A 16,141-nucleotide genomic window follows, 5' to 3' on the forward strand; every position below is an offset into this window, starting at 1 on the left:
CAGCCGAATCCCAGCTGAATCCTCAGACTTGGCCAGGCGTGACTTGTAAGGGGCTGCCTTCTAGTGTAGATTCCTCTACCAAAGGCAGCTGGAGGCCCTGCCATTCTATCCTCTTCCTCCTCCGGAGGTCTTTAGAGCTGCGACCCAACCAACAAGCCTTGCTGCATGCTGGTTAATTTCAATTCTTTCCCCCGAGAGGCAGCCCCTTGGCCCCTGCCCAGCCCCAGCCCCAGCCGCAAGTGCTGACCTTAAAGAACTTATCGATTTTACTGAGGTTGATTCTCTTCTTGGCGTCCAGCTTGTAGATGTTACTGACATTTCCATCCATCAGGTAGAGACCAAAACCCATCACCTGGAGAGAGAAGGGACAGAACACAGAAGCCTATCACATCTGATGGAGAAGTTAAAAACAAAAAAGTCTGACTGTACAGAGGAAGCCAGAGTGAACAAGTCACAACGCCACGCTGCCCTGCAGACTCCATCCAGATGCCACGGAAATGTAAGGAAGAGCACGTCAACAGGCCTGGGATGCTTAGACTAGCACAGTGGTCGGCAAACTCATTAGTCAACAGAGCCAAATATCAACAGTACAACCATTGAAATTTCTTTTGAGAGCCATATTTTTTAAACTTAAACTTCTAATGCCACTTCTTCAAAATAGACTTGCCCAGGCCGTGGTATTTTGTGGAAGAGCCACACTCAAGGGGCCAAAGAGCCACATGTGGCCCGAGAGCTGTGGCTTGCCGACCACTGGACTAGCAAGAGTGACAAGGAGGAGAGGAGGAAAAAGCAAGGCCACTGGATTCAAAGGGACTATGCTGTGTGTAAAAAGAACGTGGAGGCTGCTCATGACAGTGCGACAGCTGTGAGAGAGAAATTAGGAACGTCCTGAGCAGCTAACAATGATGTAACTAAAAAAGGAAGCTCATCCATACGATGGCATTAATATTCCAACACATTTAATGAAAAGGGATAAAGCTGACATAGGCATCATTTACGTATACCGCATTTGTTGAAAATATATAAGCCTAGGAAAATGAGAAAGAAATACATTAAAATGCTAAAAGTGTTACCTCTAGATAGAAAGACTGTGAGAGATTAATATTTTTTTATGCTTCTCTGTATGATTCGGATTTTTCTACAATGATCAATCTTACTTGATAATTTGAAAATCAGACTTGTAAACGGATAGATCAAAAGTGACGATTTGGACAAAACAGAGCAAATGCTTGAAGACTTCGCCTTCCTTTTGAGTTGGTCACTTCTCCTCCTAGGAGTCTGACGGGACAAGGGCTTGTACACAAAGGCTGTGCTATACGAGTGTTCAGTGCAGTTTAGCAGACAAATATCCAACGAGAGGGGATTGGTTAACTACCAATATCTCCACAGAACAGCACTTAGCAGCCACTAAAAATAACACTGCGGAAATATCCTTAACATCTGGAAAGGTGTAGATGACACGTTAAAGGGGAGAACACAGGTTACAAAAATATTATGTGCAGTGAGATCTATACCCATGTTTAAGTAAGAAAAAATATATACCGTCTTTTAAAAAATGATTTAAAGTGAGGAAGTGTGAGGGCATGCCCAGACCACCGGGTGCGTGGCCACAGCGATTGTACCTTGAGGAGCATGTGCTTCTCGCTGGGGGTCAGATACATCTTGTTCTCGTAGTAATCCACGCAGATGTTGACAATGTCCGCCAGCAGCTCCTCGTAGCCTGGGATCACTTCCAGTTGCTGATGGAGACACTAAACAGCAGTGCCCCCCTCTGGTCAGCTCCTTTTCTGCTGCTGCACCCACTTCCACACCATGTGAATAGGCCCCCCCACGCCCCTCCTCCTCATCACACACACTAGCTGACCACTAGGGGGAGGAAGCCTGCATCCTCTTAATGTCCCCACAGCGGCTGGTCTGAGCTCCTGCACTTCTCCCCAGGCAGGGAGCTCATTCCCCTGGGGCCCTCCATTTTATCCCTGCCAGTTTTGATGTTAAAAAGTATATTAGCCTTTCAGCATAATGATTATTGCTTGTCTCATTTTTGATTCTTATAAGTATATTTCCAGTAGGACATGATCTCACTCATCTAGGGGAAATGGTGAACAACATAAACGGATGAACAAGAACAGACCCAGAAACAAGGAGCCATGGGTCAAACTGTTGGACCTCAAAGAGAGGGTGGGGATAAAAGGGAGAGATCAACCAAAGGACTTATGTGCACACATATGAGCCTAACCAGTGGTCAAGGACAATAGGGGGGTGGGGGCATGAGTGGGGGGGTGGGGGGAGATTGGAATGGGAGATTGAGGACAAATATGTGCTACCTTAATTAATAAAAAAAATTAATAAAAAAATAAAAATAAAAAGTATATTATTGGGCTGAGTTGAAAAGCAGCTCAGCTTTGTCGCAGAAGGCCTGTTCATCTTCCCAGTTTGGTTTTGAGGTTGTGGACTTAGCCATGGCGTCTCCTGGGATGATGGGGGATGGCCTAGCCCAGGTGGGAGAGCTGGGCCAGCAGCAGTCCCCCTCCTGGCATCTCCCAAGAGAAGGGTCTGACAACATGGGATGGCATCCAGGAAAGAAACCCAGAGCCTCTACGTTGATAGCCTTCTGCATTTAACAAGGAGTAGGGAGGGCCTAGCGAAGCTAGCAGCATCCCTGAGAGGGAGCTGAGCCTCCAAACCCTTCGAAGATGGAGGGCGCCATTCAGCCTGAGTCCTGCTGACATTTTCCTGGTGCCTGTTTAGGCTGAACTGGCGGATGAGCAAGACAGGTTATATTAGACAGAGCCACAGCCCAGCGGGGGTGGCCTGGCCAAGCGGCGGCAGTCATAACAGGTCCATCTTCTTATGCCCTTGCCATTTGACAGGCTCTGCATACAGAGGGCTTTTTGTACAGTATCTCATGTATTGCTCACAACAGTCCTATCACATGGATCCCCATAACATTCTCAAAACCTCAGGCCCATTTTACAGATGAGAAAACTGAGGCTTAGACCTTGCCCAAGGTCTCATGATGGGTCATGAGGGTCTATGTTTAGAAAACAAGGCTGTTGAACTCCAGAATCCATGCTCTCAATCTGCATTAATGTGGGGCAGGATAATGGCTGAGAAGGTTTTCAGGGAACCAAACTTGGAGAGGGTGGAAGGACTGTCTGGGAAGGGAAACTTCATCCAAAGTCTAACTCTGGAGCCGGGCAATGAGGGTGTTCGATCTGGACCCAGCTGCTCTGCTCACGATCCACCCGCCCTCCAGGCCCCTGCCTGTGTCCCAGGACGCCAGGCCCAGACTAATGTGAGTTTGCCGTCACCTGGGTGATCCTGTTGTGGTTGGCCAGGAACATGGAGAGGTTCTGTGACTCCTGGATGGACTGGGGGTCCGCCATCTTCCTCAGGAACTGCGCCGCCCTGAAACACCGGGTCATAGAGAGGAACACTCAAGGAGCCAGCCTAACCAGGCCTCTCGGGCTCAGTCTCCCAGCTGACCCCAGTGACACTGCCCCCGAGCTTAACCAGCTCTGACATCACAGGTGACAAAAGTCAATGGAGAGTATGTCCTGGGCCCATATAGAGTTGTTTACACCCTTCTGATAAGGGCACGTGAGAATAAGAGGCAAGAATGCACTGAGGCTCAAACTCCAAGTTGAAGGGCAGCTAGCATCCTATCCACCAGCTGTAGCGGTCAGACTGAAACAAACATCCCTGGCCCCCGCAGTGACCTCCAGGGGACCTGCACAGCCCGCCACGGGGCATAGCCAGGGGCAGGATGCTTTGTTTTTGTTCTGTGTGGTGTTCTTTACTGGAAAAGTCTCATGCTTCTAAAGCAAAGCACTACCTAGAACGCAGTCTGTTTAACCTGCTGGGGTTGAGAGCGAAGGGATGATGGGAGCGGGGGATGCATGCAGGGACGTGAAGGGAAAAACTGTGGCTGCCCAGACCTTTCCGGCCTAACCTGGAACCTTTGTGAAAGGTGCCACCTCTGAGATAGGCTTGTGAGGGGCTCTGCCCGCCGGGCACCTCCAGCGTTCTATCACAGCTCACTCAGGAGGACAGCATGTTGGGAATCGGTCTGTTGTCTGCTTTCGCCTGTGACCTAGGCACCCTGGGATGACGTGTTTCAAGGTCTTTCCTTAGACTCAGAAAAGCCTTCCCAAGATATGTGTCTAGACCACACAGGGGAAGTCTGCTGCTTCTGACTCACCCTCCTGCCCTGCCCACTGTGGGGTGGCTGTACCTTAATTTCTAGAGAGGAACGAGCCCTTCCCCGTTCTTTGTCCTTCTCGCTGACATTGACCCCCCCAGTCCAATCAGAGCCCCCACCCACGCAATGGCTGATGAGGAACCTGGCACACGACCAGGCTGCGACTTCTGCAAAATTATATATGCAAAGAGGAGCATCCTTTTCTTCCCTTGAAGCTGGGTGGCTATGCTGGCCCGAGAGGGGGTGGGGGAGAGAGACGGGGTTAAAGCTGCCGGAGGCCACCCCAGGACACTGCCTGCTTGAGAATGAGCAGGGGCTCTTCAGTTCTGGGACCCGACCCATCCCTCTCCCACAGAAGCAGTGCGAACTGGCTTTTTCATTCTTACAGGAATGACAGGGTGACCACTTGGCGATGATCTCACTGGCCCTGCACCACAAGGGGCAAGAGAGGATGCTGCGGCTCCACAGGTGGAGAAATGAGCATCCGATTCCATCTTGAGACAGAGAGCCCTGCCCAGACCCAGGTCCCCCAGGACCCAGCCCTGCACCTTTCTCCTCAAACCACACAAACGGGTCTGGCCCAGCCGCTGTGTGCCTGGGCGTCGCTCGTTTGGCTCTGGAGAAGGGGCCTGTGAGACAGGCTCCATCCTCTCCCTCCCCTCGTCAGGTTCCCCAGGACGTGGGGGGCGGGGGAGGCTGACCTCTTGTAGGCAGAGTGGTCATTCTTGACGCTGCACTTCATGTTCTTCAGCTCGTCCAGGACGGCGAACATGTTGATGAACTTGCCCAGCGTCAGGAGGTAGGCCTCGGAGACGAAGTCCTTCCTCCGCTCGGCGTGGCACAGCCGCTTCACCTCGCTGCAGAACCGCTCGATGGCCTTGCGCTGCAGGCGGGGAGGGGGCGGCAGGTGAGGACAGGCAGCATAGGTGGGGGGGGGGGGGCTCCCTGAGCTCTCAGGTGGGGAGCAGGGCCAAGGCTCCCCTGGGGCCCTCCCTGGTCAGAGTCTGGACATTTAGAGGCAAACCCGCCAAGAGGACTCTTCCTCGGAGCAGTCCCTGCATTCAAAGCTGATTTCTCAAGGGAACACACTGCCCCAGTGAGCTGACCCCACGCATTTATTCTCAGGCCTCTGCAGAGAAGCTCCGTGTTATCCACTTTTGTATTCCAGCGCCTAGGATAGGGCCAGGCACCACTCGACAAGGGGGCAGAGATTCAGAGAAAGAGGCTCATTCATCCAATAAATAGTACTCATTGAGTATCTCCTATGCACGAAGCACCATTCTAGGCACCGCGGTAAAGAAGGAATGAAAAACAAAACAAATCTCTACCCTACGGAGCTTACATTTTAGTGAGGGAAGACAGACAACAAAACAAGCTACTTCTGTACATTACAGTGTGGGATGTGTTATGGAGAAAATAAAGGGGGTGGGGGGTGGGGGGAGAGGACGCTGCCAGAGCTGGGGTGGATGGGGGTGTAATGGGGTGATAGCAATAGGGAATGGGATTTCTTTTTGGGGTGATGAAGATGTTACAAATTGACCCTGGTAATGAACACACAACCCTGTGAATGTACTAAAAATCATTGAATTGTCCACTTTAAATGGATGCATCACATGGTATGTGAATTATTTCTCAATAAATCTGTTACCAAAAAAAAAACAAATGCAGTTGAATAACAACCCAAAAACAAGGCTAAAGAGTAACCCAGAGAGAGGAAGGGGAACAAGAGGAGGAGATGAGGGAGAGAAATGACTCCCTGTGTGTGCTCTCGCCTCCTCAGGCCGGGATATCCACCTGTAATCCTCGCCCGTGAAGACAAACTGGCCACGCCTTCTCCTTCCAGAGCCTAAGTCCAAGAGCACTTTCTATGATGGTGGAAACGTCCTGTGTCTACAACCCCTAATACGAGATCCACTCACCACATGTGGCCACTGAGCACTTTGGGCAACGGAGGAGCTGAATTTTACATTTTATTTAACTTTAATTTAATGTAAATACCTACACGGGGCTACTGTACGGAACAGCATAGCTCCGGGTGATCCCAGGTCATCCTTTCTCAGTTTTTGTATAGTTTTTCTCTCTTGGACCTGCCTTCCTAAAGAGTCCATGATGCTATTAAGAGCAGCTTTCATGTGTTAACCCTACTGTGTAACTAGGGCTCTACATAGCTGTTTACAATAGGCCTCTTTTATCCCTGCCACAAGCCTGTGAAATAGGTATTGTTTCCAAGGTGAGAAAACTAAAGGCGTCAGATATGCTAAGTCACTCACAGGCACAGTCACACTGTGGAGGAGCCTTGGTCTCCTGCCTCCAGAGCCAGTGTTCCTGCTCTGGGCTGCAGGTATCCGCACCTTCCCAGACACCCCATCTCTCGCCCAGCAGGCCATGCAGAGCTGAGTGTGGGGCTGAGTGTGGGGCAGAGCCTGGAGCTGAGCAGGGGTGGACATCCGCCAGAGCCTGTAAGTCTGTTTACGAGTCTCAGCTCTCCGTGGAGCACGTGCAGGGCAGAGTACATGGCATGACTCCCGCCCTGGGGTACAGACTGGTCTTCAAGGGCTCAATTTTACATTTCTGAGCAGCTTCCACCCTGAGCATAATAATCAACCTGTTTGCCTTATTTTTCCTTGGTTATTTGTTTAACCAGCTGCCTCTGTGGTTTTTTTTGTTTGTTTGTTTGTTTGTTTTAAAATTTAGCTTGCCTTCATGAAAGCCCTTGACTGTCTTTTTCCTCTTTTTCTCCTTTAACGATCACTCTTCTTGGTTTCCCAACTGGTCTTCCTGCTGCCACTCCTATCCCCTCCCGCCCCTCACATCTGTGCTGCTCCCACCTCCCTTCCATTTCCCATCGAGCAGTTGGATGTCGTAAACCCACCAATCAGATCATATCACTAGGGAAAACTCATAGGAAAGAACCCTGATACCCAAGGACTAAAGGTGGAGATAACATAAAGACTGGTAGGAGGGGCAAGGCTGGCCGGGCACCCACAGATGGCAACTGAAGTCCTGGAGGGATATCTCAGCAGTGAGGGAGGGGTGCTACTGAGAACTCTGGGATCTAATCCCAAAGCTGGGCTCCCCAAGCAGGGAGCACCAAACTGAGGAGGGTACCCACATAACATCTAGCTGTGAAAAGCAGTGGAGTGCTGTCTGCCAGGAAGTGGCAGCTGAAAGTTCGGGTGCCCTCTTAAAGGGCCAATGCACAAAAATTCCCTGTGGAGCTAACCACCTTGTGCTCTAACAGAGGGAGGGTGAAGTGGACTGGAGCTGTGAGAGCAGAATCCAAGACTGGGAACTTGGGGGACAGAGCTCAGAAGGCAGACACCCCAAGTTTCCTGGGCTGTCATTCCCTCACTCAGCAGAGGACATCTTTCCCACATAGACATCTGCTTTGCCTGGGGGAAAGACGGTAGACACACCCTACTGGAAAACACTTTGCCCTAAGGCCACTTAAAAGATTAAAAGTAACAATTAGCTTCCAGGTAGAAGCAACTGCCCACTCCATTGAAAAAACTCTTGCCAAACATGAAGATGACTGCCTGAGAACAATTCAAGTTGAAATCCTATTAGTCTAGTCAGCGGCAGTGTCTGAATGCTTTGAGTCTTTGCCTCATCCAATTAGCCAGAAACAGCCTTAAACACTGTCCTGCACTAGAGATTGAAAGGTATAGAAGATCTACCTAAAATATAGTCACAAACCCAAACAGACAACCAAAATGAGGAAACAAAGAAACAACCCCCAAATGAAAGAACTAGCAAATTCTCCAGAAGAGATAAATGATGAAGAGATAAGAAATTTATCTGAAACAGAATTCAGAGTAATGATGTTAAAAATGCTCAACACTATGAAAAAAGATATAGTAACTATGAAAAAAGAAGAGTCTGAGATAAAGAATGACATAACTCAAATAAAGAATACATTGGAAGGAATACATAGTAGGGAAGCTGAGGACAGAATCAGTGAATTAGAAATCGGAGTTGAATTAGAGAACCAAATTAGAGAAGTCAATTAGAGAACCAAAAAGAAAAAAAAACAATGAAAAAACAGGAGGTCAGCTTAAGGGAGCTGTGGGACAATGTGAAACACAACAATTTTAGAATAGTAGGTATATCAGAAGAGACAGAAAGGGAGAAAGAAATAGGGAAGGTGTTTGAAAAAATAATGGCATATCGTGTCACTAGAAACCTCCAGTGGTTTCTGTGGTGATTTAATAAAATCTGCACACTGTTTTCACATCCTACTTCATGGCCTGCAGTTCCCTGTCTGAGCGGGTCCCTGGCGACTGCTCCAGCCTCACCTTTTATCCCTCCCTCTCCTACCCTACAGCTTCTGTGGCTTCCTTCTGTTTCTTAAACACATCCGGCCCCTTCGGGCCTCAGGGGCTTGGCCTTCACAGTTCCTTCTGCCTGAAATCCTCATCCTTGGACCATCACACACCAGCCCTTCTCATCACACATGCTACCAGCCCTTCTCAGTTCACATGCCACCTCCTGAGAGGCTGTCCCTGAAGCTGCACCCACGTTGCAGACACCCTGCAGCCCAAGGATTTTTAAAATGTTATTTATTCACGGAGAATTGTTGCCCTGAGAATTGTTGTTTGTTGTTTATTGTCAGCCTCTTCTCCTGCCCAGAACACACTGGGATGGAAATTTCAGGAAGGGAGGCAACTGTCTGTCTTGTTCACCCGGGGTATGTGTGAGGGGCACCCAAAACGTATTGACTGAATGAATAAGCAACATGGCACAAAAACCCAGACCCGTATGTGTAGAAGGGCAGGGGCCTTCTCTAGTCTCTTGATCCAGATTCACTGACCCCTCACCTGGAAGTACATGAACTTCATGAGCTTGGTGACCTCAGGCTCCAGCACCTCCACCGTCTTCTCGTATATCTCCACACGGTTGGGCTGCTCGTTGCATTTCACCTGTGGGCAGAGGGGTCTCAGACATCCTGATCCACTCAGGCAGCCTCGGGGCATGCCTGTTGACTTATTAATGCCCCCCTTTTCACCCTGGAATGCACCTCGTCCAGGATGATAAATGACCAGGTCACCCTGGTGAGAGGAGGCTGGGGTAGCCCTGTTTACTGGGACTGACTGGGGGCGACACTGCTCCCCAGACACTGGCTGCAGGTAAGAAACCAACTGGTCCCAAGAACAGAACTGTCCATCCCTTCAGTCTTTCTGTAGTATGACCAGTCGCTATACACACGTCCACATTTATCTGTAAGGTCTCCCTCCTGCAGCCTTTCCTCACTCTGACACCAAAGGGGCCCTGCCAGATTCCTGGCAGATAAAAAAATATTCCATCCACTACTCTGGATACACCCGGGGCAGACTTCTTCTTTCCTCCTCCCCACAGTCACACTCAGGCCCACCAAGAAACCCGTGCGCTCTGCCCAACGGTTTTCAACACATCACAACCACATGGTGGGTGGTGGGTGTTTGCACAGCACGCACACCCGGGACTGCTAACAGAGCAGCCAAAACTGACGAGTGACAGAAGGGTAGGTTCAAGGTCGTTCTTCACACTGTTGTTTAGAGATTCTTAAAATAGAAGCAACAAGCTCCATGTCCAGGTGATTGAAAGGATAAAATATGATACACTCAATTCAATATCATTATGTAACAAGGAATGAGACAGATCTATGTCACCTGACATGGACAGCATGCCACCATAAACTGACAGGTACAAACTGTGACAGGAAGTGTCACTTAGTCCCATTTTTGTTAAACAAAACAGTATGGGTTTGTTTGTTTGTTCATATATGCTTCAGGCATAGAAAATCCAAAAGGGTGCAAACCAAACTGTCAGTAAGTAGTTACCCTGGGGGACTAAGATTAAATGAAGGGTGAGGAACTGTTCCTCTTTACACATCTGTGCCTCGTGGATTTTATTAAATGGAACTCATGAAATTCAATTATAATGCTGGTTGACACACACACACATATTATCTGTATGTGTCAACATGAAAAAATGTCATTGATAAATAATAAAATGTAGCCCAGTTGGCGTGGCTCAGTGGTTGAGTGTTGATTTGTGATCCAGGAGGTCATGGTTCGATTCCCGGTCAAGGCATATGCACAGGTTGTAGGCCCCAGTGGGGGTGTGCTAAAGGCAGCTGATCAATGATTCTCCCTCACCTTTGATGTTTCTATCTTTCTCTCCCTCTCCCTTCCTCTCTGAAGTCAATAAAAATATGTTTAAAAAATACTAATAAAGTGTAAAAAAATCCAGTGGCAGAACTATATAAGCAAAAAAGCAACATACGCTTTGTAAATAATTATTTACAAAATAATAATAATAGAAATATTCAGGATAACAGCGAGAAAGATCCAGAGGAACAGGTAGCAGCACATGTCCATAGCGATCATGCTCGGTTGGGAGGTGGGTTTGGGTGGTGGGGATGTCTTGCTTTTTACTTTATACCCTCCTGCAATGGTTTGGTGTTGTACAGATAGCATACACTGTTTTCCAAATAAAGTATATTGAACAATTTTTTAAAAGTTGGCATCCGTTTTATGGGAAACTCTCTCAAGGTTTTCAGCATGCCTCCTTGGATTACCTAGCTTTGCTCCCTGCCACCTGGAGAAGCTCAGCTCCCTGAATGCAGGGAGGAGGGTGGTGGCGCCCCCTGGCGGCAGGAGAGCCCCCAGGGAAGGACAGTCTCACCTGGGGGATGGCCCGGGAACAGCTGCGCCAGGTGTACAGCATGACGGCATACTCGTGTCCTTCCTCCAGCATTTCATTCTGAAAAGCAAAACACGCTCATCAGGGAGAAGCCGAGCTGGTGCAACAGGCTTCTCATCAGCCCCCAAACCTCGAGGCTCAGTGAGGTCAGTGCACCAGCAGCATCTCCATCCCCTGGCTGGCTCGTTAGGAATACAGAGCCCCAGGCCGCTGCCTGGCTGACAGAATCAGAATTTGCATTCAGGAACATTCCCAGGGGACGCACCCAACCAGGTGCAACTTAAGTTTGAGAAGCACTGGCCTCAGGAGGTCTCATCAGACACCACGGGCTCTGTAAGCCGACTGATTGCAGTTTTCAAAGCCGCTAGCCACCTCATAAAGAAGACAACAAATCCAGTATTTGTTCCAACAGCAAAAGTTGTCCCAGATATACTTAGCAAGCAAATAAGCAAGTAGCAAAACAGTATGCATAACAGATAGGCTATAAAAAAAACTAAACAAAGAGTAGTCATTAGGAATGTATATTATGGTATGCTGAGAGCTATTTTGGTAGAATATGACTAGCAGGCTCTCTGTGGTGCACTCACTTTTCCTATCACATAGGACCGTAATGTTAGCACTTTTTTTTTTTTTTTTTAGAAGAGCTTATGTGACTATTTCACAAGCAGAAAAATTATTAATATCAATTCTTTAAAATAAAGCAGAACAGAGAGCGAAACCAACAGCAGCACAAAAAATAAATCTGAAAAATACAGTGATGACGCACCACACCTAGTAAATGCTACATGGAAAGAGCCCTGAACTCAGGGTCCGAATATTTGGACTCAAATCTTAGCTTCATCACTCTTCGGCCATTTGGCCATCAGGAAATCACTGAACCTAAGATTCTCCATTTAGTGATGATGCCAATAGCAACCTCAGAAAGTTTTATGATGATTAAATTGAACAGGCGAGCGCGCGCGCGCGCGCGCACACACACACACACACTCACATAAATGAAGAGTATTATGAGGGGGAAAAACAGTCTGGCAGTTTCTCAAAAAGTTAAACACAGAGTAACTGTATAACCCAGCAATTTCACTCCTAGGGAAATGCCTATGGGTATACACAGAAACTTGCATACTTGTTCACAGCAGTATTATTCTAATAGCCAAAAGTGGACAACAATTGATGAAAGGAGAACTTAAAATGCAGAGAATAAAATAGTATGCACCTATAAAAGGAATAAAATGCAGATAGATTATACTGTTACAACATGGGTGAATTTTGAAGCATGATGCTATGTGAGAGAAGCCAGACACAAAAGGCCACATATTGTAGAATTCTTTTAGATGAAATGTTCAGAATCAACAAATTCATAGAAATGAAAAGTAGGTCAGTGTTTGCCAAGGAATGGAAAGAGAGAGGAATTGGGAGTGACTACTAACGTTGTTTTTTGTTTTGTTTTGTTTTGTTTTTGTGGTGATGGAAATTAGATAGTGGTGATGGTTGTGTAACATGGTGAATATATTAAATACACTGAACTGTTCACTTTAAAGGGTGAATTTTATATTCTATGAACGATATCTAAAAAACACAGTAAAAAAGAGTATTATGGAAAGTGTTTTCTATAAATGTTTGTATTGATACAAAGATCAACCCTTACTGATTTATTCTTTTTTTTTTTTTTTTTACTCCACATATCATGTCTATTTTATAATGCCTTTCTAGTACAAGGTCAGATTTAATTTAGAGCTCATTACTTTTTATGGTTTTGTTTTCAACAGCAAATGCCACCGTCAACTCCACCCTTTCAATCAGCACTTCGAAAATCAGGAACACGTTGCCCTTGAGACGACAGAGAACCAAGGTGAAGCGTGTAGGTCTCTTGCTGCTATTGTTGCTTCAGAAAACAAGTCAAAAAAGGGAAGTGACAGCAACATAAGGAATATGTGCCCATGTGTTAGCAACAAACTGGCCCCCAGTAGGTGTGAGTATTCCAACTCACTCAAACCAAAGAATGTTTGAACCCCGAGGGTCCCAGGCTCTGCGCTCCATGCTGAGACAAGGGCAGTGAACAGGATGAGATGGACTCTGACCTATGGCCAGCGCAGGTGACCATCAACCAGGTTTGTTGTATAACTAAGCCTGCAATATGGAGGTCAGAATGGCGTGGTGGAAGGCGCCCCTGGTGGGGCCATGGAAAGCTTGATTTCTGGTTCTGGCTCTGTTGGACCCACGTTTTACCTTGAAAAATGTCATCGTTTTTTCATTGGAGGTAAAGAGTTGGTCTCAATCACTGTCTCAACCCTGAATGCACATTAGTCACCTGGGGAACTTGGAAGACTCCTGATGCCCAGGCCACGACCTTCTAGAAATAAATCATTATCCCTGGGGAGGGAGCCCAGACATTAGCATTTTTAAATGCCTTCCAGGTGAACCCAACGGGCAATCAGGTTGGCAGTTGCAGGACTAAGGATCTCTAAGGCCCTTTACTTTTATAATATTCTGAAAGTCTATGATTTAAACCCAATGTGAGTTCAGCTCAAGTTTCAGGACGGGTAGTGACAGACTGTCCCTCTCTGCACTTATTCAGCCCCTATCTCACCTCCAGAAAAGAGTCTTGACCTTTCCATGTAGCTGGTCAATTACATAGTTTATATACTTCCTCTCACTCTTTCTTCTGACTCTACTGTCATTTGAGAGATTTACCAAGTGCAGGCAGGAGAAATTTAAGAAGGTGAACATCTAATGAAGACATTTTGCTGCTGATAAGGTACTGTAGAGAGAGAGTTAGCCAGTTACAAGGTAGAAATTGTTGAGTGAAGTGAGGTGTGGGCATTACTCAGGAATGTCAATGGTACACCCTATCCTTGACCCATCTAAGACCATATTGACACTATACCTGTGTCAGCAGATTAACAGCCCCACAAACATGCCTGAATCCTGATATCCAGAACTGTGAATACAATTGTCTACATAGTAAAAGGGCCTTTACAGATGTAATTAAGTTAGAAACCTTGAAATGGGGAGGGAGGCTGTCCTGGTGGACCCAAGGTAAGGAAAAGGGTCCCAATAAGGGAAAGAGGGAGGCAGCCGAGTCGGAGATGGGATGGAGGGTGGAAGCAGAGATTGGAGTGATCGAATTGCTGGCTGGCAGAGGGTGAGCAAAGGAAGGTGGGTGGCCTATGGAAGCTGGGAAAAGCTAGGAAATAAGAGTCGCCTCCACAGCCCTGCCAGCACCTTGACTTTAAGATCCTGTATGATCCTGGCTGGACTTCTGACAGAAAGAACTGTAAGCAAATAAACTTGTGTTGTTTTAGGCCACTAAGTTTGTGACAACCTGCTACAGCAGAAATAGAAAACACAATTCCCCTCTAAACCAGCCCCTCCTTCTGACTCGCCTGGTGCCCCTGACCTGGTATTTATACAGCCAACTGTTAAGCCAGGTGGTGAAGTTACCCTCCAGTGTCTCTCATATCCACTTCCTTAGCCAGCCCTCATGCCATCACCCTCACTCAGCTCTAATACCTTCCATGTAGATAACCTCATCTCAACCAGTGTATTCGCCTCACAACTCATTCCACACATAACTAACAAATGGAACTTACTCCCCAAGCAGAGGTCTGTTCACATTTCTCCCATGGACAAACATTTTCTATTGCTTTTGATTTTTATTAAATGAATTAAAGCCCTCCGTGATGGGTGAACTGTGTCCCTCCAAAATGCATATGTTGACGTCCTAACCCCTAGGACCCTAAAACGGGACTCTATTTGGTGATTAAAGAGGTGATTAAGTTAAAATGAGGCCTTCATGGTGGGCCCTAATCCAATCTGACTGGTGTTCTATTAATGAGAGGAAACCTGGACACACAGAGACACCATATGTGTGTGTACCCACAGAAGAAAGGCAATGTGAGGACACAGCGAGAAGGTGGCGGTGTGCAAGCCAAAGAGAGAGGCCTCGGGAGAAACCAACCCTACTGACATCTTGATATTGGACTTTTAGCCTCTGGAAGCGTGAGGCATCCAGGCTGTAGCATATCACAGACCCTTATCTAGTTTTCCATAAATACCAGAGAATTTCTTTATATGTGCCTCACAGTCCAAACCTAGGCAGCCTTGAAAATTTTTGCCTCTGGCCTGACCAGTGTGGCTCAATGGTTGACCTATGAACCAGAAGATCAAGGTTCAATTCCCCATCAGGACACATGCCCCAGCTGTGGGCTTGATCCCCACTGTGGAGTGTATAGGTAGCAGCTGATCAATGATTATCTCTCATCATTGATGTTTTTTCTCTCTGTCCCTCTCCCTTACTCTCTGAAATAAATTGAAAAATGTTTTTAAAAAAGAAAAGAAAGTCCTGGATTCCAGATACAACACCACGATTTACTAGAGGGATCATGAGCAACTTGTTATTAACTTCTTTAAGCCTCTGTTTTCTTATCCCTAAAGTGGGTATAATGATCTCTTTGCAAGTCACAGGGCTGTTATATAACATCATGTATGAACATACCTTATACATTTTAAAGTATCATATATATAGTTATAATGCAATTTGTGTACAGTATTTACATATTTTATACATACGTATATGTAATAAAAGGCCCACTCAAAGCCACTTTCTTCATCAAGCTCTCCCCAACACCCTCAAGGCCCCTTCATAAACAAAGAGCTTTGTACTTTTACCATGTCATTTACCTTTAATTTTGTGCATTTTTATTGATCTGCAAAGAGTAGTCTATAGCAGACAGACCTTCTCAGTGGTAGGATCCCATGTACTAGTAACGTACTTAACTTTTCTGAGCATTGGTTTTCGCATCCATGAAATGGGTATTGTAACAGAACCTACCTCACAGTGCAGTGAGTCGAGGACTGGGACAATGCATTTAAAATATCTACACAGAAAGTGTTTGATAAATGGTAAGCTTGTCTACTTCCACTTGACTCGTTGAGAATCCCCATTTGTCCTTGTATCCCCCTCCCCAGCATTTAGCACGGTCTCGGCAGGCCCCAGGTGCACCCTATTTGTTAAATAAATGGGTGGGGTATGGTAAGACCAGGTTTTAGAGTACAGCTGATATAGAGAGAAAGGCCAGAGAGCTGCAGGCATGGCCTGTGAACGAGGAATCTGAATTCCTCAAATGTCAGTGCTGCTTGAGAATAAAATCCATGAAAGCCCCAGAGGGAAGGAGCGATTCCTCACAGATGGGTCAGACAGACAGCTGGCCTGGCGTGTGAACAATGTAGGTCACCAGCTTCCCTAAGTCAACAGCA

General features: G+C 46.9%; 1 protein-coding gene across 2 annotated transcripts in view; it reads right to left on the reverse strand.

Annotated features, from left to right (window-relative positions):
* CYFIP2 (cytoplasmic FMR1 interacting protein 2) overlaps positions 1 to 16,141 on the reverse strand; it is a 104,176-nt gene that overhangs the window by 69,455 nt on the left and 18,580 nt on the right. For both annotated transcript variants that reach the window (XM_036425025.2, XM_036425024.2), the window contains exons 4-9: positions 10,868 to 10,945; positions 9,019 to 9,120; positions 4,903 to 5,084; positions 3,312 to 3,408; positions 1,623 to 1,751; positions 248 to 352 (exon numbers count right to left, since the gene is read on the reverse strand). In XM_036425025.2, the coding sequence (XP_036280918.1) occupies positions 248 to 352; positions 1,623 to 1,751; positions 3,312 to 3,408; positions 4,903 to 5,084; positions 9,019 to 9,120; positions 10,868 to 10,945 (693 nt within the window). The remainder of the gene's footprint in view (positions 1 to 247; positions 353 to 1,622; positions 1,752 to 3,311; positions 3,409 to 4,902; positions 5,085 to 9,018; positions 9,121 to 10,867; positions 10,946 to 16,141) is intronic.

Source organism: Pipistrellus kuhlii, unplaced genomic scaffold (genome assembly GCF_014108245.1).
Source record: "Pipistrellus kuhlii isolate mPipKuh1 unplaced genomic scaffold, mPipKuh1.p scaffold_m20_p_8, whole genome shotgun sequence".
NCBI lineage: Eukaryota > Metazoa > Chordata > Mammalia > Chiroptera > Vespertilionidae > Pipistrellus > Pipistrellus kuhlii.